The sequence below is a fragment of the Carassius auratus genome, chromosome 9, assembly GCF_003368295.1.
Source record: "Carassius auratus strain Wakin chromosome 9, ASM336829v1, whole genome shotgun sequence".
NCBI classification, from domain to species: Eukaryota; Metazoa; Chordata; class Actinopteri; order Cypriniformes; family Cyprinidae; genus Carassius; species Carassius auratus.
Window position 1 is genome coordinate 989,692 of NC_039251.1, and position 22,176 is coordinate 1,011,867.

The 22,176-nt window shown below is 36.6% G+C and overlaps 3 protein-coding genes and 1 long non-coding RNA gene across 6 annotated transcripts; 3 read left to right on the forward strand and 1 right to left on the reverse strand.

Moving 5' to 3' along the window:
• Nucleotides 1–2,091: 2,091 nt before the first annotated feature.
• On the forward strand, nucleotides 2,092–3,724 carry LOC113109271 (uncharacterized). The gene is made up of 4 exons (XM_026272899.1): nucleotides 2,092–2,200; nucleotides 2,535–2,600; nucleotides 2,986–3,474; nucleotides 3,639–3,724. The coding sequence occupies exons 2-4, from the start codon at nucleotides 2,564–2,566 to the stop codon at nucleotides 3,722–3,724; spliced, it is 612 nt and encodes a 203-aa protein (XP_026128684.1). The 5' UTR covers nucleotides 2,092–2,200; nucleotides 2,535–2,563.
• A 100-nt stretch (nucleotides 3,725–3,824) lies between these two features.
• On the forward strand, nucleotides 3,825–4,744 carry LOC113109293 (uncharacterized). The gene is made up of 3 exons (XR_003292924.1): nucleotides 3,825–4,014; nucleotides 4,115–4,220; nucleotides 4,372–4,744. It is a non-coding gene; the product is annotated as an uncharacterized LOC113109293 (long non-coding RNA).
• Nucleotides 4,745–6,782: 2,038 nt separating this feature from the next.
• Nucleotides 6,783–12,319, forward strand: LOC113108139 (protein-lysine methyltransferase METTL21C). Its single transcript, XM_026270980.1, has 7 exons — nucleotides 6,783–7,312; nucleotides 7,443–7,654; nucleotides 7,867–8,001; nucleotides 9,009–9,172; nucleotides 10,290–10,407; nucleotides 10,535–10,806; nucleotides 10,922–12,319. Exons 3-7 carry the CDS (start codon nucleotides 7,905–7,907, stop codon nucleotides 11,087–11,089), a joined length of 819 nt encoding a protein of 272 aa, XP_026126765.1. The 5' UTR covers nucleotides 6,783–7,312; nucleotides 7,443–7,654; nucleotides 7,867–7,904; the 3' UTR covers nucleotides 11,090–12,319.
• A 300-nt stretch (nucleotides 12,320–12,619) lies between these two features.
• LOC113108137 (transcription factor Dp-1-like) lies at nucleotides 12,620–22,161 on the reverse strand. 3 transcript variants are annotated; one of them, XM_026270977.1, is made up of 11 exons: nucleotides 22,035–22,161; nucleotides 19,228–19,312; nucleotides 19,076–19,142; nucleotides 18,807–18,910; nucleotides 17,090–17,211; nucleotides 15,963–16,128; nucleotides 15,597–15,812; nucleotides 15,368–15,519; nucleotides 15,102–15,268; nucleotides 14,922–15,000; nucleotides 12,620–13,837 (listed from the first exon to the last, which is right to left on the reverse strand). In XM_026270977.1, the coding sequence occupies exons 2-11, from the start codon at nucleotides 19,237–19,239 to the stop codon at nucleotides 13,711–13,713; spliced, it is 1,212 nt and encodes a 403-aa protein (XP_026126762.1). In that variant the 5' UTR covers nucleotides 19,240–19,312; nucleotides 22,035–22,161; the 3' UTR covers nucleotides 12,620–13,710. The 3 variants fall into 3 exon arrangements, with proteins under 3 accessions (XP_026126762.1, XP_026126764.1, XP_026126763.1); XM_026270979.1 differs by lacking the exon at nucleotides 22,035–22,161 and adding an exon at nucleotides 20,734–21,063; XM_026270978.1 differs by lacking the exon at nucleotides 22,035–22,161 and adding an exon at nucleotides 20,664–20,800.
• Between the last annotated feature and the right edge of the window lie 15 nt (nucleotides 22,162–22,176).

Sequence of the window (22,176 nt, forward strand, 5' to 3'; positions counted from 1 at the left end):
TGTGTAATGTTGTTTCATTTTTCACCATATGTTCTTTAGCATTCGCTAATTTCATCACGAGAACAGGAAACAATAAAGGAAACTTAAATCATGCCTCCATACCAGATAATTAAGTTCCGGACACCAGATCCTATCAGAAAATATCTGTTTTGTCTGGTAACAACTTGTCTACAAAGTAGTCTAATACCCAAAATCTGTAAACAGGAAATCTTGTCTTGTACCCCAAAATACACTTTTTGACTGAGTAAAAAGCAAGTGAAGTACAGAAGCAGGACACAAAATTATGAGAAAAAGGAGCAGAGTTTATTGAATAGTCAAGTCAAGTCACTTTTGTTTATATAGCGCTTTAAACAACAGATTGTGTCAAAGCAACTGAACAACATTAATTAGGAAAACAGTGTGTCAATAATGCAATTACAGTTAAAGGCAGTTCATCATTGAATTCAGTGATGTCATCATTCAGCTTAGTTCAGTTTAAATAGTGTCTGTGCAATCATTTGCAATCAAGTCAATGATATTGCTGTAAATGAAGTGTCCCCAACTAAGCAAGCCAGAGGCGACAGCGACAAGGAACCGAAACTCCATCGGTGACAGAATGGAGAAAAAACCTTGGGAGAAACCAGGTTTAGTCAGGGGGCCAGTTCTCCTCTGACCAGATGAAACCAGTAGTTCAATTCCAGGCTGCAGCAAAGTCAGATAGTGCAGAAGAATCATCTGTTTCCTGTAGTCTTGTCCTGGTGGTCATCTGAGACCAGGTCTTTACAGGGGATCTGTATCTGGGGCTCTAGTTGTCCTGGTCTCTGCTGTCTTTCAGGGATCTAGAGGGCCTTTCTAGGTGCTGATCCACCATCTGGTCTGGATACGTACTGGATCCGGGTGACTGCAGTAACCCTCTGATCTGGAAACAGACTGGATCTGGTGGCTACGGTGACCTCGGAACAAGAGAGAAACAGACAAATATTAGCGTAGATGCCATCCTTCTAATGATGTAGCAAGTACATCGGGTGTTATGGGAAGCGTTCAGTTTTTAATTGTGTACGTTTCAATGCAAAAATTCAACATGCTAACCAAAACTGATTCACAACAACATCCCATAAACCCACATTCCATTTTCTATACTACTAGTTTAAAGTATATATTTAAAATAAGTGACTGCACAATGGAGAGGAATATAATTTCACTAATAATTCGTTTATTTTGCATATGACAACAAATCTTTTTAATTATTTTGGTGTTATTGTAATATATTTTTGCTCTAATGGAAAGGAAATTTCCAAAATACACATTAAGGTATTTGTTTTAAGCCTATATGCTCGTCTGTTTGCTTCTGTAGATTTCTTCTAAATTGACCAAAATAAGATATTTGCATATTTAAACATAACAGTTCAAGGGAAAAGACTCTTGTAACTTGTGAGTCATTAACTTATAACTGGGGAATTTCTGTGGTGATATGCCTCAGTTATTTTGTTCTTCCTGTTCAGGCACGTGCACCCATAAACATCAAAGGGTGCGTGTGTTTTTCTTCCTTGAGGTTTTTTTTTTTTTAAATAAATGAATATATGCTTATATGTGTGTGCATACTTTCTCTATCAAACAATAGGGTCTTGATTTCTAAATTGCCTAAAAATTCAAGGGTTTGGCTTTTCATATTATTTTTATATTTTTCTGAAGCTAATGACTGAAAAGTAGTTTGATCAATGCGTAGGTTTCCTACATAATCGACCTAAGAAGACAGGATCTACAGAGAATACTCAAAGCATGCAAATAAATGTACATATATGAGGACAGTAGCAGGCAGTGTATAAAAAGAGGATGTATATGTTCACTCTAGCACAGTACATAGAGTGACGTCAGGTCGAAGGCAGAATATGACCTAAAAGTCAATCTAATCAAAGATATTTTTAAACCATCTTAAAAGGATGAATAAATAAAAAACAACCTAACAAATAAAAGCATAAAACACATCCAAACTTTTGTAGCCTATATCTCAGACTGAATTGATTAGTGCTTCAAAACAAATGTTTACAAGAGAAGCAAAAATAATAAAATATAATGAGGTCTTAAAAGTGTGAAGCATGTGCTCTCAGAAACGTGACAAGACAAAGGCCATAAAACTTGTCTTTTATAAGAAGCACTGATTTGATCTCACAGCACTGAGACAAACACAGGTGAAGACTCAATAACAACAAGATCAACACTGGTGAGAATAACAATCTACTGTTCATATTTCTACAAAATAACATTCCTTTTGTCTTTCTGTATTTATTTCTTACACCAGCAGTTAGGTTCTTAGATGGTTTAAAATAGATGGCTATAATCTGCAGTTCATGATTTAACCCTTAAATGCAGTTGGTGTAAATAATGTATTTTGCTTGATTCGGTGATGTTGATATAAATAACATTTTATTTTAGAGTAGTCCAGTCTCTTTTAAAATGAAGAAGGCTTTTGTGAATTACAGTCAATAAAAACATAATTAAGTGAAAATGAACATAATTGATTGATGTTTATTTATTATTAAATCATCTTCTTGCAGAAAGTAATTCTTTGGAGATTTTTGACAAGATGAGAAAATTCCTCTTTCTGGTTCTCACCATAACAGGTATGATCTGTGCTCTAGTTATATGTCATTCAAACATACAGTTAATAGTTTACTATGTGTCCTATTTTCTATACTCTTTTTTGTGCATTTAAGGCTGCTTTCTGTTAATAAGTGTTTTTATTTTTTACTTGCATATTTTTGTAAAATCTTGGTCTTTTAAGAGTTGAATAATGAGTGCATCCTCACTTTTAAAACTTGGGGGTCACTCTTTGAACAACATATTTTTTGTCATGCATCTTTAATAAAATATCTTCTACTTTATTGAAGTAGTCTTTATTGGTGAAAGCTTACAATATCTAAAAAGCTTAATGTTAAATAAAATCTTGTGCTAAATAATTAAATTAAATCTCTAGCTCGATTAACATTATTATTTTCTGATCATTAGCTTCTGTAGCTTTTGCCAGTCCACCAGTTCAGGATGAGAAGCTTCCAGATCCAGTGGTGAAGGTACCAGTGGTTGAAAAAGAGCCGAATGAAGAGCACACAGAAGCAGAAGCAGGTCCTCTGGTGCAGGATGAAGCTGTTGCAGATTCACGTCTGGAGCCTGATTCAGTGCTGCTGGAGCCAGAAACAACAGAAGAACAAAGATTACCAGAAGAGACACAAGCGATGTTGGAGAAACTTGTGCTAGAGGCAGATAACTTGACTGAAGAGATTGTGGAGACAGAACTAGGGCCTGAGCTGGAAACAACTGACTTTCAGAAAGACAGCAACATCATACCAGAGTTAGAGTCTGAAACTAATACAGAAGAGGAAGATGAAAAAGAAGAAAATCTAGTAAAGGAAGAGCCTACACTTGAGGCTGACTATATGATGGATGAAAATCCAGAAATACAAATGGACCCTGGGAGGCAAAGTCGAATGACACAGAATGGTAAGCCACCTCAGATGATATTAGTTTTGCCAATGTGTACAAACAGCAAACAGGTCTGAATACTGCATGGTTAGGGTCATTGTGAACAGCTGCATTTATCAAGCAGGTGTGGTGTGTAATGTAAGATATGGAATGATGATTGTAGTGTGGTGATATGTCCACAGGATGGGGGACTTGTAGAGGAGTTGTCCTACAGGGCAAATGTTACCAGTATTTCAGAGTACACCTCAACGCCTATCAAGCTGCATGAATGTCATATAAAACATATCAGTATGTTTTAATATATGTACTATATTATTGACATAATAATAACTGTTTTACTAATTACTTACTGACTTATTAATGACACTATTCTGTATTTCTCCTTTCTTTTCACTTTATAACAACTATGGTTCTCCTTAGTTCCATTGTCAGTCCATCTGCTATAATGGCCACCTGGCCTCTGTGTCAAGCAGCTACATACTTGGAGAACTAGGGAGGCTAATGGATCGGAACGGCGGCCGCACTCGCACATGGCTTGGAGGATGGAGAATCTTTAATGTATTTATTTGTTTTGTAGTGTTTCACTTTTTTTTTGCATGGTTTATGAATTTCACCACCATTTTTGTCCCTCTAGTAAGTCACTCTACTGTTTTGACAGACACGTAATTTCATGTGGTTGGATGGAACGCACTGGCTCTATAATGGCTGGGCTGTTGGAGAACCCAATAATGCTGGAGGGCATGAGAACTGTGTAGAGACGTGGTGTAAGTGTGGCTACTGAACAACAGTTTACAAAAACTTGCATTCATCACAGATAATCTAAAGGAAATATACAGTGCATATATATATTTTCAGTGCTTTCCTCTTTTTCCTTATCTGTCTTTACCAGTTTAACGAAGCTTTGTCTATTTTCAGATAATCTGGCGTTCAATGATGCACCATGCACAATTCCCAAACCATTCATCTGTTCCTGTCCACTTTAAACAGACAGAGGGTTAACCTAACCTGCTATACAGTAACTTTTATGAAAAAAGTGTAAATAATAATCATTATTGCAATTTTTAAAGATTTATTTATAAGAGTTATCAACTGATGTTTAAGTCAGTTTGCCTTGTATTTTTACAAACAAAAGAATAAACATGTTTATATACCTCAACTGTTTCATTTAGTTTGGTTAATATAGCATTTAATTGTTGTTTACTAGCCAAAACCATCCTTTTGAACACTTCTACTGTATGTTTAAATCAAGCTGTAAAATTATATACAATAAAAGTGACTTTTTTATGTATTTTATTACTGTATCTAAGGCTGTTATTTTTATGCCAATTGTTGACTCATTTAGCTGTTAACTGAAAGGTCACTCAATGTTAAATCCTCACAGAGCTTTACACTAAAGCTTCACAAAGGCTTTAGGCAGGCGCTGGTACGCTAATAGCTCTCATCACCATGAGCCTACCATGCAGGCTGTTTTCCATCCCATCATCTGGCCAGGACTGCCAGGATTCCCATGTTTCTATGCATCATCTATGGGATAAAGAGAGAGCCACTTGGTCTGACACACGCATTTGTTGTGAAGCCAGCAGTGGTCCCTGGGACAGTCATAAAAATTCACTTAATGCTAGAGGTTTTAAAGGTAAAGTGTGTCATTTTTGTACTACTAGCATCACCAAACAGACTTTTACATTTAAAAAGAGAATAAAACATCTGCAAGTCTATTTTGATTCCTGGACTCAAGACTATAGAGACCAGATCTGTTAAATTCCCATAGATAGTACTACAGAGTCACAGTGTTTACATGTTTCTCAGAAATCCAACAACGGATGCCTTACTTCTAGGATAAATATTAACACTTCTAACGAGAGTGAAAAAAGAGAACTTTAGTACAGATATACTAGTTCTTTCTAGAGATCAAATATTAAACTTCTGATTTTGGAAAATGTATTTTTTTTTTGAGCGTTTGGTCTTAATGGTCATACCACGGATGCTGAGAATCAGTTGATCAGAGGATCTTCTAGAATCTTTAAAGCCAACGGTTTTCCAGAAAGGTTCATATAGATACTATTATCAGAATATCAAAAGATTAACGCCCCCTCTCACACTTTGTCTGACACACTCTGTAAGATATGAGGCTGAAGCTTACTTTGGCATGCACAACATATTGTTCTCCATGGCTGAGTCAGTTTTCCATTTGACTTCAGCAGCTGTGTTTTCACTACTGAGTGTCAGTGAAGGATTTGCAGGTACTAAACCAAAGCCACTCCAACCATTTCAGTCACAAATTAATACTTGTCATCTTCCTGGCCTCTTGTTTAACTTTAGAACCAAATATGTGCATGTGTATGAAACCCAGTATTACACTAATGATGAGAATTCCACCTAAATTCCACCTTATTAAAGTTTTTTCTATTTGCTTTAGATGGTACAGATGTTTCATCCCTGATACATCAATTTGATATGATCACTCAGCCATGTTTCAGCAGTATTACTGTTCTCAGAAGTATTATAGACCTGAATGTAATACAGCAAGGTCTGTGTTTACCGCTTCAACGGGAGTGTTAATCAGACATTATGCTCTCATCCCAGGTGTCTGATTAAACATGGCCTAAAACTGACAGACATGATAATCCCAGAGTGTAAAATTAGTTTACCATGCAAGGGGACTAGGGAGTACTCTCTTTTTTTTCTCCTTTTGGATGAACATAATAGTTTGTTTGCAATTTGCAATTGCTGTTTGTCCTTCAGATTAATGTGCCAATACATGATATAAGCGTAGTGTATTGAACGTCATTTGAAATACAACTATGGATTCTTGTGTACATGAAGGGCATTTCACATAAGTTTAATGGTTAAATAGATGCATAATAATTATTCAATTAAATGCTAAACTCTTTGGTGGCTTTGATTATATATAAAAAAAAGATAATTACGCAGCTGAATGGCATCTCGTCCTTATGCTGTGTTGCGTAAAATAATACAGTTTACAGCACAATAAAGACTTTATCAATTAAATAAAATGTATAAAAACCTTTATAGATATACCTTTATTGTAGAGGACTCAATAAGCCAGCGCACTAACTGTAACACAGCAGCTTGGTTGTTTCATCGGAGACGAGTTCAACCCAGAGGTTGGGTCGAAAAAAAGAATAATAACCCAGCATTAAAAAATGATCCAGCAACCTAGTTGAAGAAAGACGACCCAGTACCTGGGTAAAAATATTAAAAACAATCCAATAAAATGACCCAACAGGCAGAACCCCCATTGATTTTATTTTATTTTATTTATTTATCTATTTATTTTTGGGTGGGATTGTGTAGAGCCCTTTGAAACTAAATTGAACCTGCACTTTGGATCTTCAGTCAGTTGGTCTAAAGTCCACTACATAGAGAAACATTAGTTTCTTTTCAACTAATGAAAGAAAGACATGAACATCTTGGATGACATGGGGGAGAGTAAATTATCAAGAAATTCAAGAATTTATTAAACATTGTGCTTATTGTGAACACTGTATCATGCTGATGTTGAACTCGTTTTATAAACGTGTTTTTGGCACATAAACCCAATGGTAAAATCACTCTAAAAAGCCTCTGCTTTAATATGCCAGTCTTGCCAGACATCATGTTTTCTATGTCAGTCCAGTCTCAGGTTATTTCTGATGTCTGATTCCATCCCAGCTATTAAAACTGACCGTTAGGTCATCCTACACTTGCAGTAAAATGTTTGTCATCTTTCATTTACCATCTGTGCTTGCACAGGTTATTGGACCCCAGCTGCAGCTTCCAAGATCCCAGAGGCCACAGTATATCTGCCAGAGCCGTGCCCAGGCTGTGGGTAAAGGGATATGCCTTCATGTGCATCGTAAGATATTAAAAAACTGGCTCCTGGTGAAGTTAACATGTGCACAAACATAAATACCTACAGCCATCTTTTCCCCACACATTCTTAGTCTAAATCTCTGTCTGTTTTCCACAAACTCAAAAACACACAGGAACCAGTGAGAGGGATCAGTGTTCCCCGAGGAGAGGATTGCACTCAGAGCTGTGGAATTAAGTAGCTTTGACACTGTGACACTCTCTCTCTCTCTCTCTCTCTCTCTCATAACTAACTGCACATTTAGCCCAGTTCTTCCATGGGAGGAGCAGAGAGATGCTTCTTTATAAAAGTCAATATGCCCTGAGGATGTCAACTTTAAAGTCTCAGGTCTGTTTCTATATGTTTGTGAGAGTGTTTGATTTCCTTTTCACTGCTTTGTTATTGAAACTACTTTACATTCAAATTAATTGTGCATGAAATTTTTACTTACTTTTTGTGCTACATTAATTCAATAACTTCTAGGGAAAATGCATGTAAGTAGATGTTGTTATAGAATGTTTTTTATTGGGAATTCAAAATTAAATGTTCCAATACAATAGCTGTATTGAGTGTGAAGACATTTGGGCTTGTTTCCATAATGGAGAACGAAGGAAGGCCAGGTCTAAATGTGCAGAAAAAAGGAATCGTGAAGCAGCCTGACCCTGTTAAACCACCACCAAACAACTCAGAAGAAGGTAAATAAGCAGAAGATTGAGATATGGGAGCAATATGATAGTAAAAAAAAATTTACCTTTTATGCAACATATTTGATTTATTTTTTATTACCATAGTGGTGTAATAGTGTACTAACTATTGTAAACTCTCTTACTTCTTTAGATAAAAATATCAGGCAAAATGGTTGTGTACCTGAAACTTGCCCGTATATGACAAAATACTTAAGATTTGATTAGACTCTACCTCAAAGACTTGGGGCAACCTGATCTCATGAGAAAACAATTTTACAAGTTGGCAGTTTAGTATGAATTTGTATGGTGTTTTGCGGTTCTAATAGAAATTTACGATTAAAAAAAATACACATGCATGAAGTGCCAACCCCTAAACCTATACTGTCAGCAGATTATACAAAACCATAAATAACATGAATTCATAAGATTTAGCCACACATTTTATAAAAAAAAATAAAATAGTTACAAAATGTCATGAAAGTGTGTTTGGACTTGTGAATAGTATAGTGAATAGTGGTCGACCGATATATCAGCCGATATCTGTCATTTTTCAAATATCGGCATCGGCCCCCCTGCTTTCCAAGATATCAGCATTGGCTGTCAAAAAAAAAACATATCGGTCGTCCACTACTTGTGAACAAATTTTCTTTTTCATTTTTTTTTTTATCCCAGAGGTTTAATGTAGTATTAAACCTTTGGATCCCACTATATTTAGGTGTAGGTCTATGTGCATGCAGGTGTTCAGGGGCCGGCTGCATAAAAGGTTAAGTTATTCAGTTATTTTTTTTTTCTTTAAGACTGGTCATTTTATTATTATTATTTCTTTTTTTTATTGAGTTGCATAAAAGCTTAGATTAAAAATAAAGACTGATTACCCTTTGGCTAACTGCTAGCTGGTCAAACTTGTACTTAAGACACTGACTAAACATAGAGGCAAATTTTATGCAACTGGCCCTAGATCAGTAAATACACAGTAACTGAATTGCAATGACACATCTTACTGGTTCTCTTTTCAGAGGATATGGACTGTAAAGACATGAAGAAGGAGGCACTGAACAGGCGCAATGCCTGGGAGCCCACTGTCTTCTATTCGCTTGGCAACGAGACCTTTTCCTTCACCGGGCAGGAGATCAACATCCGAGAGTCACTCGACTCTTTTGGAGCGGTCATCTGGCCAGGCGTGAGAACAGATAGGCCTAATCTTCACACTGCGCTTAACCAAGGGTTATCGTCGTTCTAAACTCCGCCTTTAACTCCTGGTAGAGAAACCGCCTCGTATTCACGTCCTTTGGACAGTCACAGAAAATCCGCGTGTTGTATTTCAACAGTAGTTCCAGCTTTATAGTATGAAAAGACCATTTAGAAAAAAACTCTTCAATACAGTCTGCAGTAACCTGAGGATGTAATTTGAAGAACATTTACATAAACCGGCCATGCGTAATCTTTGTCCAAGACACGTTGGAAAATATGCAGATTAGAACGTAAAAAGGTTTATTTTAGTTTTAATATTTTGTATTTTAGGGTATTTAATGATTCTAAATTATATGTATGCATTAGTAACCCATTTATTATGTTAGGTGTTAACTTTTTGAGCAGAGATCTAAAAATTAAATTTGCCACATAAACGGTTTTAAATCTTGAATGCTTTTGAGCACAAACTTAGATTTTTTAAAAAGGTCTCTTTTTATGCGGTTTTTAGCTAAAGTAAAAAAAAAAAAAAAAATAGAGTGGATCAAAAAGTAAAATCCACAAAAGCACTTGAAATTTATATGAAGTACGTAGGCCTATTTTTAGAGTAAAACATCAAAACATGTTTCACTCTAAAACTGTGAGGGTCAAAAATATACAAATACTGTGTTCCAAATTTGAGGTTGATATCTAAAAAAAAAAAAAAAAATACATAAGCTTTCAGTAAGATTTTGTTTAGATGCAATACCAAACCTTTCACCAGATGAAATTTGTTTCATGTCCATTACGTTTTTTTATGCTAAAACCTTTAACAAGTTTCATACCATTACGATAAAGAACATTTCTAAATATATATATTTTGTTTTATATAAAGAGCACTAGATGGTTAAGAAAGTACAATGTGAAATGTCATCTTACAATTACTGTGCATTAATTGTTAACGCCAGCTAAATGATGAACAGTGTGAGGTGTGAAGCATCATAACCCAAGATTCGATGGGGTTTAGAATGACGCAAGGATAACCGTTTCAAGTGTGTAAAGCCTTTAAGTGTTCAAGAGTTTTGTGAAGTTTGCATAGATTACTTGTGTATGTATGTATGTGCACACAGGCTGTAGCGCTCTGTAAGTATTTGGAAAAGAACCGGGAGCAGGTTGATCTTCTGGATAAAGCAGTGCTGGAACTTGGAGCAGGAACAGGACTGGTGTCCATAGTGGCTAGTTTACTGGGTACTTAAACTAACATCTCTTTTTTTCTGTTCATGAACGTGATGATGTGGAAGTTCGAAGGTCAATTTATTTGAATGATTTGTTTGCAGTTACCATTTATTTTCACTTACACCTTTTCCACATCAAGGTGCCTGGGTCACAGCCACAGATCTACCCGATGTCCTGTCAAACCTGAACTTTAACCTCTCCCGCAACACACGGGGTCGCTGCAGATACACACCTCAAGTGGCGGCTCTGGTCTGGGGTCAGGATGTGAAACGGGACTTCCCCAGCTCCATCTACAATTATGACTATGTGTTCTGTGCAGACGTGGTCTATCATCACAACTTTCTAGAGGATCTAATGATCACCATGCAGTACTTCTGTAAGCCAGGAACCACCCTATTGTGGGCAAATAAGGTCAGGCTCTATGTTTTTCCATTAAACCATAGCTAACATGTTAACTCTATATCTTTAACTGTGAGGTAGCCTCTTTTATAAGACCCGTTGGTTGTCAATGTTTCATTTCCAACAGGTGCGATTTCAATCTGACCTGTGCTTCATTGAAAACTTTAAAAAAGTTTTTAATGTCACATTGCTGGATGAGATCCCACAAGAGGATGTAAGGATCTATCAGGCCACTGCAATGACGTCAGCACAAATGAGGGAGGAGAAGAGGGATAACAAACAACATGATGTGTAGCAAGACTTGAAAATTATATTAAATGAGTCGTGCAGCCCCAACATTGAAGGGAAGATTCTCCACCTGTTGGCCATCTGCAAAATTGCAAGGAATGATTGGGTGGGGGGGATAAAAAAAAAAGTGATTCTTCATGTATATATATTTTTTATTACATGAAGCTCCTTTTTGTTTCAGAATTTAAAAAAAATATATATTTTTTAAGTTATGCAATTTCATACTTGTTATTGTCACTTTATATGTCTACTTAATGTGACACAATTGTCAGTTTCTTATTTTAAATATCTCACAGTAATTTTTTAATTTCTCAGTTTGAGTTGGAAATAAATTTAGTTTTTAGTGTGAATTAAAAAAAAAAATGTTCCCCAATTTATTATGTATAATCATTAATACTATCATTGTTAATGGTTATTAAAATTGTATTGCATTTGCAACATGGTGCGAAGTCCTAGTCTTCTTCCTAAATCTACTCTACAGTTCAAAAGCTTGTGGTCAGTAAAACTTTTGCTTTAAGTAAATTATTAGTGTCTTTTAAAAATTATGGTATAGTAGTAGTGGTATTTATTTAATGTCATGTCAGCATCTTGGGCTATTATCATGGCTAAAACAATTTAAAAATAAGTATAACGAATACAATAAAAACCAGCAAACAAACGAACATGTTATATTACAAGATTTTCTGCATTAACAGGATAAATTCTAAAGCTTTTTCTGTTAAAACTATACTAAACTTGTATTTTAATTATAAATTAATAATTTTGTTGCCAGGAAAATATTAAAGCAGCACAACCATTTTCAAAATTAAAAAAATAATAATAATTGAGCACAAAATCAGCATATTAGAATGATTTTCTGATAGATCATGTGACACTGAAGCCTAAAGTTACAGCTGCTGAATATTCAGCTTAGCCATCACATAAGTAAATAAGTATAGTGTATGTGACAAGACAAGATAATAAACAACAACAAATCCTATTTTAATAAAGTCACCCTCAAGGAAAAGTGTGAAAACAAAAAGACAAACTGACATTAGGCTCATCTAAACAGTTCCCAAGCTAACGGTCTCTCAAATAACTTTGAAAAAAAGACAAGCTCCTGGGAGACTTCACTCAGGGAATAAGAGGACTTGTTTACAGCTGTGGCAAACAGAATAATAAAGAAAGAAATGACAGGAAGGAGTGTCCTGAAGGGGGCTTGACTCTGGATCACAGAGGGACTGTTCGGTCATACTTGGGAACATGACAAAAATCTGAAATTTGCAAAACCTCTCCACTTACAGTGATAAAACACTTCCAGTGAGCAATATAATACCAAAACATGTCAGAGGAGAGCATAAACAAGAAAAATAATTTAAAATAGATATGTCTATTACTTTCCCATGTCTGGAAATCACCGCTTTAACATTCTCTAATAGTACAAATATTCTCAACTTAAAAAGAGGCACCAACAGTGTCTCAAACACTATGGGGAAAGAATTCGAACACATTTTGCCATTTCAACTTCCTGAACGCAGATCTAGTCACACTAGGCACGTATATAAAATAAAGTTTATTGAAATTAGTAGTAGAACATTAGTGTCGCAAATAAACACGAGTTTGGAATCTTAAAACATTCTTTATATTTAAATTTGAAACTTATATTAGATTACAGAAAAGTTACTTTGAGGAGTCAGTACAAGGATTCAGCTTTTTTTTCTTTTTTTAAGGACATTTTTTTAAAGGGAAGTTGAGAGAGACCTTTTTAATACACAACAATAATCTTACACGCTTCGATGTATTACTGACGCGGAGAGAGGACACTAGAAACCAATCTTAATAGCATTATATATGTCTATAACTGCTTTAAGGTAGTTAAGTTTCTCCGATGTCCTCCAGTGTCTCTAGGCCAGGTCGGCCTTTGAAGTTCGGAAACCAAAAGAGAACAAATGAAACGAAAAAAGACACTTCTCAGAGTCCTCCAAAAAAGCAGAACACAGAGGAGCTGAACACACACACGGGAGGAGAGAAAGAGAGAGAGATTCTACAAAAAAAGCCTGTGAGAAATCAGGTCAACATACGAAAAGAGTCCACACGTCCAAACACCTGCCCCTCCATGGGGCAAAAAAATAGCAGCCGGCTTTGTAGGTTCTTCGATTCATTAGTCTCCGAATCCTCAGAATGCAAATCAAGCCAGCAAGTTCAAAAACCACAACAACAAAAAGATCATTCAAAAACAGAAGAGAACTACTTCACACAAAGATCACACAACATTTTCCAACAGCTCGCTGTACGCAAGTGGGGGTTTCTTCAGGAGGGAAGGTATCAGAGGGTCACGCATGATGACATCCAGTAGGAACGCTGCGACACCTCTAAACTTCAGCAAAGTCCTTCAGCTGAAAACTAGCGTTCCCAGCAGGCAGAGCACACAGCCTGTGATGATGTGGCTTATCCTGAGCTCAGAAAGATGAGGATGAAAACAACTCATCCTATTAAAGCCCGTGTTCTTCAATGCCCTTCTCAGACAGAGAGTGAAAGAAAGGGTGAGTTGCAGAAGAGGAGAGAAAAAGAGCGATGTGGTTGATCAATCCTCGGACATGGCAGCTGGAAGAACTTGTGCACGAAGGACAGGCTGAACGAGGACTGGGCTTAGTCCTCGTCATCGTTTTCGTCAAATTCATCATCGTCGTCATCGTCCTCGCCCATGTAAGAGACGGGGGTCTCCACCCGAGAGCCGTTTGAACTGGAGGCCATCGTGCCGTCTGCCCCACCGTCACTGTCAGAGAAACAGAGGAAAGTGAAACACTCTGAAATACAACACACTGTTATACCTGCTAGAAAAGAAAGTGTGAAAAAGTACTCCAAAAATTACACATAATCAGTCTAAAAAAAAATTTTTTTTTTTCATTTATTATGCAGTCAGGCTTTTCACCCCTCTCTAAAATAATGGAATTCTTATCAGGAATGGTCCAAGGCCCTTTGTCCTGGACATACCTTGTTGCATAGAGAGTACTGGACAAAGGCCAAATTGACTATGCCAGTGTCGACAAGGTCTAGCTACTCTTTATCATACTTTTTGGCTTTGCACAGCATTGATTTCTTTCTGGGCATTCATTTACAAATCAAATTCTGAATATTTCATTTTAGATGTTGGAATTTCCCCCTAGTAGCATTATTTGCTACAGGAATTTATTGATTTATTTGCACATTTAATAGCTCACTTATTAAACGTTTTATTCTTTTATTTTAATACATAATAATTTTTTTTTTTTTTTTTTACATTAAAGATGACATTTTTTTTTATATTAGAAAAATGCAATAATTACATTACAAAAATTTCCTGTAAATCACTTTAAGGAGTAAATTATCACTCTGTAATAGAAAGGATATATATTTTTTTTTTTTACCAGAATTATTTTTTTTTTATGTGCTCATACATTTTTTTTTAATTAGAAGCACAAGTGATCCAAAAAAAAAAAGCAAGCATGGATCCCTGGTAATACAGAAAAATGTCAAACTACTTCGTTTTCTTTATCTTCTGTAACTTAATTTCTGTATCGCTCTGACAGTCTTCAGTGTCCCATGGTTCTTCATAAATCATTCTAATGTGCCAGTGTAAAATCCCTAATTATTTCCAGGATTCTTTGGTAAATTAAAAGTTCAAAATAACAGCATTTATTTGACAAATCTTTTATAAAAAAAAATGTATCACCACCGTCACTTTTGATCAATTTAATGCACCAAATTTTTTAAAAGTAGTACATTACTGGGAACTGTCATAATGTAACCTGAATAACTAGCTATTCTTGTTTCCAACTCCATTTTATCAATGAACAACTGGAAGTTGAAAAGAAACTCACCTCCCAACATGATAGCGGCCTCCGTTAGCAGACGAAGCCCCCGTCATGTAGACATTACTGATAGGCCCCTGCGCCATTTCTGCACGCAAAAATAGCCATCAAATGAAACACGTGACCTTTACAGTCACAAATCTTCATATTTATACTCTGACGATACTCTGGTGACCAGCTGGTACTAACCTGTGACATAGGGCTCCAGTGCTTTGGGCACCAAGCTTCTGGCAGTCTTCAGGTCCTCAGCAGAACACTTGCCCACCTCGAGACCACAAGCCATGCCCATGCGCTTCAACACCTCAATGTCATCATGAATCTCGAACATGCTATCGAAGTTGAAGAGGTACTCAAACCTGATCACAAACAATGAGAAAAGGTGTGTGTAAGTAAGGATCTCTGATACTCGAGTCAGGTTCCCAAAAGCCTAAATGGTCTGGCTGCTGATTTCATACTTGTCGTTGGAGATGCTGCAGTCAATGACGGTTTTCTTGCTGGTGTTTACGATGATAAATGGCAAGTGAATGACCGAGTTGGCAGGTGGGGGTCTTTTTGTCTGTTGTTCCCTCTGGCGGTTCCGCTGAACAAGGTTCTTGAAGGCAATTTGCTGCAATTGAAACAAATGCACTTTCAAAACAAGTTCTCTTGTCAAAATAACTCTAAGACAAAAGAGCATCTTCTCACCTGTAAGATGAGTTCTTGAAGTTGCGACTGTTTTTGTTTGATTCTCTCCAAACGTCTTTGCCTCTCCACCTCCAGGTTCTGGCACTCCTGAGCAGAGTTTGTGGGCAGGCCAATCCATTTGATCTCTTTTTTCTCTTTGGAGATGATGTTCATGGCCATCAGCACATTGAGTGCATCGTACACACGCCGCCGAATGTTCTTCTGGTCATACACATGCTGAAAAGGGACGACACACTGAAAGTGAAGCACTATTCTTTGAAGATAAATGTAAATAAGCAACTCTTTAATCGGTTTAAAGAGCTGCACGTCTTCTGCACACAACAAACAATGCTGTGGATCAATGCCTAGCCACAGGAAGAGGCTTACCGCATCATTAGGGGAGATATGATTATCACCAGAGCTGAACTCGGCCACAAGCTCATCAGCGACCTCGTTGTAGGTTGTGACACCCTTCCGCTGGACCTTTTCGCAAACCTTCATTGAGAAATGTCTGAGGCCTTTGCCATTCTTCTCCCCCTTCTTACCCCGCTTTCTGAGGAAAAGCGGAACAAAAACCAAATTATTGCACAATATTTAACATTATGCTAGATGACAGAAAAACTGCTGCTTTCTGGGAATTTTCCTTATAAAAAGGTTCTATAGTGCCAGCGTGGTACTTCTTGGAAAAAAAACAAAGCTGATATAAATCAATGCAAATTTCATGTAATATTTTTCTACGATTTTGAAGTTTAAATACTAAAGCCATAATAATAAACTAAATAATTAACTAAAGAGGTTTAAGATTGATTATGATTTTATTTTTAAATAAAAACAACTTCATATTAGATTTGGATTTACTTGATTGAAAACCTTTTCAAAACTATCAACAGAATAATTCTCACAAGAGTAGAATTATTACAGTCCAGCAAAATGTGTTCAATGGAAAGTGGATTTTGAGACACTTGGACACATTTTAAGTCATGTTATGTAAATGACTGGATATAATGATAATTACTACTATTTATTAATTCATTTTTTTTATATAATTCCATGTAAACACTAAAAAAAGAATTAAATTATAATTGTGTTCCATCCCTAAAATCATTAATTGTTTGCATCTTATTCTTACTGTAGCCAATAACAATAGTAGCAACAACAAAACTTATTTACACAATTATAATCAAGCTATAAAAAAAAAGTTATTTATCAAACTTTCTCTTTAAATAAAAAAAAAAGGATGATGAAGTTAAAATTTTCTATGAAGTTGCCAAACAATAATAAATGTACTATTAATTTGTCTCATGTAAACAAATTGTAAAACCTGTTGATATTTTGACATTTAGATATAATATGTTCCTTGCACAGGTGATTGACCATGTTTGTATTTTGAACCCGTTCTGAAGACAAAAATACAAAGCATTCAAGACCAGAAATGCACCTGGTTCCACTGAATCTATTTCTGAAATAGAAATGTCATTACATGTTCTGAAGTAGCCTGCTCAAGTAAGACTTACCCCGAGGACCACGGAGACGCTTCCGATGGTTGACTCTGGTTGATAAACTGAGAGCTGGGTGTGTGTGGGCTGTTCATTAGGATTACATTGGAGCCGCTGGGCCTCTGAGGTGTGCTGATGACCTGTGGTTTCGGAGACAATACAGCAAACATAAGAGCAAACAATGCTTGCTACCAAAGTATCTGTTATGATATTGAACAGATCTTTACTATGATGAATTCTAAACGAAAAATGTGTGATGTTAAGTAAAGTCACCTTTATTTATAGAGCGCTTTAAACAAAATACATTGTGTCAAAGCATCTGAACAACATTCATTGGGAAAATGGAGGTGATGGAGGTTAAGGAAGGTGAACATTTATTCAACTAGGACAAATGCAGACTAACATGTTTCTTTTTTATGCTGGCCACACATGACATTTTTCCAATTCTCACTGACATATGGCAAGGAATTAACAACAGCTGCTGTGTATATGCAGGTGGCTAAACAGCAAGCCTCAGTTAAACGAGCCAACAATTTCTCTCTTCTAAACTAGTTGGTTTAATTTTTTAGTTGTTAAGGGAAGCCTGCTTCAATTTCTCTCCAGCAATTAAAAGCAGCATCCCTTGGATATATTAAAGCAGTTGTAAACTTCATCCATAAGAAGGATATACTGTACCTCACTCCTTTACTGCGTGTTGCGCCATGTGGATTAATAAAACTGTGAACTAAACATAACCATTCTTGGAAATCTGTTTCACCCTGACCTGCTGAATCAGAATTCAAATGACTCTCAATCTTCTCTCAGGAGATGGTGTGTGTTCAACATCATCATGACTAGCTAATATGCATAAAACACTGGCCCATGTCCAAAGTAAGTTTCGTGCCAGTTGACAGAAATGTGAATTGCCCAATTTCACTAAAGGTTGAGCTTCCTTCATGATGATCTTACATTTTTGATCATCGTGTAAGCAATTGTTAAAATGGATAGAAAATTTAATCAGTAATGTATGGCTCAATAGACCAATGACGTTTACGGCTATCATAGAGTAAAACTAAAGGCATAAAAAAGGCCATTCAGCAAAAAGAACTGTTTAGTGAAAACCATATACTGCTATATAATAACTTATGCATTTCAGAGCCTTAAAGATATACACTTCTATTTGAAATATTTGGGCAAGAATCCTTTTGTTTTAAAAGAAATTCATACTTTCATTAAACAAGGATGCATGAAATGTTACAAGTTTTCCATTTCAAATTAATGATGGGGGGGGGGGGGTTCCACAAATAAATGTTAAGCAGAACAACTCTTTTCAACAATGAAAATAAGAATAATTGTTTCTTAAGCACCAAATCAGCATATTAAAAAAAGATTGTTGAAGACATGTGAGACAGAAGACATCTTACGATGTTTATAATTTAATTAAGAAAAACTATTTTAGATTTTTATAATATTTCATAATATTATAAAACCTTGGCGATCATAAGAGACTTCTTTCAAAACATTCACAAAATCTTTAGAACAGTCTTTTGCTCTTTTTGAGCCCTGTAAAAGTAACTGATAAAACCGGAAACAATGTTAGAACAAACACATCCTATTAAAGCATTGGCTGTTTAAGAGTGTGGAAAGATGGGAGATTAAACCTGAAAAACGAATTAGAGTTGAGTGCGGTGTGAATAACGCTTATGTGATCTTACATTTCAGTGTTTTATGCAATCAAACTCCATTCAAAACTTACCATGTGTGGCGCAATGTTCACATTGGAAGGGCCCAGAGTTTTTGGCAACAGCTGTTTTCCAACCACCACTGACTGTGGATGCACCGCTACCAAAGACAGCACACCTGCAAGGGTATTATTCACAGAGGACATCTTAATGCAGTGCTATGTAAGGTCAAACAGGCTTTTGTGAAGCATTACTGGAGGATCAAACATTCTTGTATCTACAAAAAATTCAGCTGCTGATGCAGTGCGCTATTATCTTCACAAACTCTTAATGCTCCTCTTACCTTTGGCAGGGCTCATGTTCTGATCAATGAAGACCTTCAGCTCCCCATTGGCCTCAATCAGACCAGCCTGTGGAGAACAAGATGACCATCATCTCAATGACTTCCGCTCTATTTTCAGTCGATTACATCTAATAGAGCTAGAGAATACTTACATCTTTGGCCATGTTCCCAGGGGCTGAGGAATAGATGCCTGGTCTAGCTGAAAACCCTGAGCCAAATTTCCACAACAAAATGTCTCTGAAACAGAAATGAAACTGTTTTGGCACAAAAGCTGAGGACACTTGAAGACAGTAACCAAGGTTACTACACAAATCTTTGTTGCTCGCAGAGAAAGTGAATAATGAGGAAAGTTTTCATTTGCAAAAAACGCCAAAAGGATTCAATGATCAATGGGATTTCGCACAAGTATATCACAGTTTTGGGTGGTTTTTGATCTATGAACAGATTCACAGAAGAACAGTTCATTCAGACAGACAGACTTCAGGTTTGCCTTCATCCCAAACCGCTCTGCGAACAAAACAGGACCAGGATTCATGCAAAATGCTACCTAATTATCACAATAAATGTAATAAAAAAAATAATAATAATTTTAAAAAAAGTGTCTGCATGTCTGAAAACCACCAAGGAAACATTATTAGGCATTATAAAGGGGTTCAAACGTCAAAGGTTCAGCACATTTATATTCTTATTATTATAGGTATAATTACGTAAACATTACATAGATTTTCATATCAAAATATTATTCGATTAAACATACATATTTTATGATATTCAAAGAAAAAAAAAATAATGTTTTACTAGATAATAATGACCTGTATAAAACACCTGATGGTTTGGTTCCTTTGACTCAATACTGATTACGATGTTGCTTTTATGCAACAGTACAGTAAACTTGCAATCATCTGATATTCTGCACAACAGCACTCTTGCTAGTGTGTGTGAAATGGACTGAAACTCTTGTCACAGGTAAGGTGGGCTAAAATGAGATTGATGTCCTCTTTCAAGCCCAAGGACAGTGTGAATACACGAAGATCTGGGCTCTTTACCACACAGTTCACTTCATTTAAAATGCTGTCTAGGTAGGTAGCTCACAAGGTATTGAGACACAGTCATAGTTGATGAAAACGAGGCCCATCGATTTTCTTCCAGCACTCGTGCAGCTTATATTACCAGACAAAAGACCTCGACGAATCTTTCCATCTCTTTAAACATCGAAATTTCAACTCGTGCACTCAAAAACCGCATGCAATCTTCTGAAAGGCATCTATATGCAACAGTTACTGTCGATTTAAGTAACTTTTTTTGCAAAAGCAATGGGCCCTTAAATATAGGAAATATGAACAGTGTCCCAAGTTATAAAAACCACGTAAACGCATAAAGCATAACGAAAATTATTTTATTCGTTTATGCTTTCCGCATCACATATAATGCACAATCGAAGCAGTATGTCCTATGATAAAGCGTGTTAGCCCAGTTAGCTAGCTGCCTTTCAAACACGTTTTGCAACGAAACCCTGGTCTAAATGTGATCAAAACGTACCCCTTCTGCTTAAATGCGACCAGATCGAGTATTGTGCATGTGCTCGTACCGTTTTGCGAACGGATCGGACTTAAATGGCCATCTGGAAATGAAGTGTGTAAACTTTCCTCTGAACTTACAGTCCTGAAGCCCTTTGCCTTCTTAGGTGCTGTTTTTGTTGGCATAGCCAGTTAGCAAGAGGACAGAGGAAGAGGAGGTCTGAAGCCCATCTCTCGAACAGGAAACAAAGATAAATCACATAATATGACAAATAAAACCCGTGTGCAGTGAATGGTCATCCTTTTGGAACGGGCTTGCACTTAGAAGATGTTTGATTGTAAGATCGGGGCACATTCATGAAACCCAAAATGGATGCGGATGTTATAAGCATGCACATAAAAGACGCATGGCAACTGTGAAATCCTCGTGCATGGTTTCAGAAAATAACGACTATTATAGATTTCTTTTACAACAAGTTTCTATATTTTATCTTAGGAACAGTATATAGAAAATACCCATTATATTCAGCAAGAGCTGAGAGTCATAACACAATTCTGCTGGAGGGTATAAATTCATTGGCTTCGCTACAGCATGTGTTTAGACGACAGACAGTTCTTCAAAAATGGAAAACAATCGTTCAAAATTTGACTTTATTGTTTACTAACTAACATAACTAGCAGGATGGATTTGGTTTAATGCCTGGCAGCCATTTTACATGGAAGCTAAAGCAAAGCCATCATGCAGTGATGCTTTAATAGCCTGCTAGCTGAAGTGACAGCTCCTTATGACGACCTAAACTAATTATCATCTAGTTAATAAACCCCTCAGTTAATACAAATTAAACAACAACAACAACCCTTTCATTTTTAATTGAAAGTATTTAAAACACGCTTTAGAGCGAATGTGATGAAGCTGTTTAGCTAGCGACCAGGCGAGCTGGTAAGCTAACTTCCACTCAAATCGAGGTCATCTGGGCAGCTTTAATAAAATCAATCTAGGATCTACATATTATTGTTTGCTACACGTCTGGTTTGGTAGCTTTTTCGTGCAATGGCCAAATGTGAGTAGAGATCATTAAGGGTTTACCATTGCACTCCTCTGACAGAGGCACTTGACATGGGTTAGCTTGTCGGCTAACACAAGCCATTCGAGACAAACAGTTTCAATATTTCACATATAACGTTACGTGATAATTAAACCGGACTGAGGTTCACAGAATAACGATCATAGATGCCGTTATGTATAATTGTAACGTTATATAGATACACGGTGAGGTTACTGACCGGTTTTGCTGGCAAACGCACTTATTTCATGGCAAATTATCTTATCATTTTCAAACGCAGATAAACGACAACTTTTTATGCAATGAGTAATTCTAAAGATCGAAAACATCGGTCAAGCTCGTCTGCGTGGACTCCAAGCCCCCGCTTGTCTCACTTACGGTCGGTTGCATCCGCCTTCAACCGTCTAGAGCTGAATGAAGAGGAGCACACAGTAGAAACTGCTCCCTCTCTGGGTCTGTAAAACTGAGCTTGGCGGTGTCCACGCCACGGGAAATCCGATTGGACAGTAATGCGCGTGAC

Excerpts from the sequence above, each read along its gene's own strand:
- LOC113108139 (XM_026270980.1), top strand. The coding sequence starts at position 7,905 with ATGGAGAACGAAGGAAGGCCAGGTCTAAATGTGCAGAAAAAAGGAATC. Across the intron at positions 8,002-9,008 it reads ACCAAACAACTCAGAAGAAG|AGGATATGGACTGTAAAGAC; the intron begins GTAAATAAGCAG and ends TTCTCTTTTCAG. Across the intron at positions 10,807-10,921 it reads CCCTATTGTGGGCAAATAAG|GTGCGATTTCAATCTGACCT; the intron begins GTCAGGCTCTAT and ends CATTTCCAACAG.
- LOC113108137 (XM_026270977.1), bottom strand. Across the intron at positions 15,520-15,596 it reads TTCAAGAACTCATCTTACAG|CAAATTGCCTTCAAGAACCT; the intron begins GTGAGAAGATGC and ends TTTCAATTGCAG. Across the intron at positions 15,269-15,367 it reads TGCAGCATCTCCAACGACAA|GTTTGAGTACCTCTTCAACT; the intron begins GTATGAAATCAG and ends GTTTGTGATCAG.
- LOC113109271 (XM_026272899.1), top strand. The coding sequence starts at position 2,564 with ATGAGAAAATTCCTCTTTCTGGTTCTCACCATAACAG. Across the intron at positions 2,601-2,985 it reads TCTGGTTCTCACCATAACAG|CTTCTGTAGCTTTTGCCAGT; the intron begins GTATGATCTGTG and ends TCTGATCATTAG. Across the intron at positions 3,475-3,638 it reads AAGTCGAATGACACAGAATG|GATGGGGGACTTGTAGAGGA; the intron begins GTAAGCCACCTC and ends ATATGTCCACAG.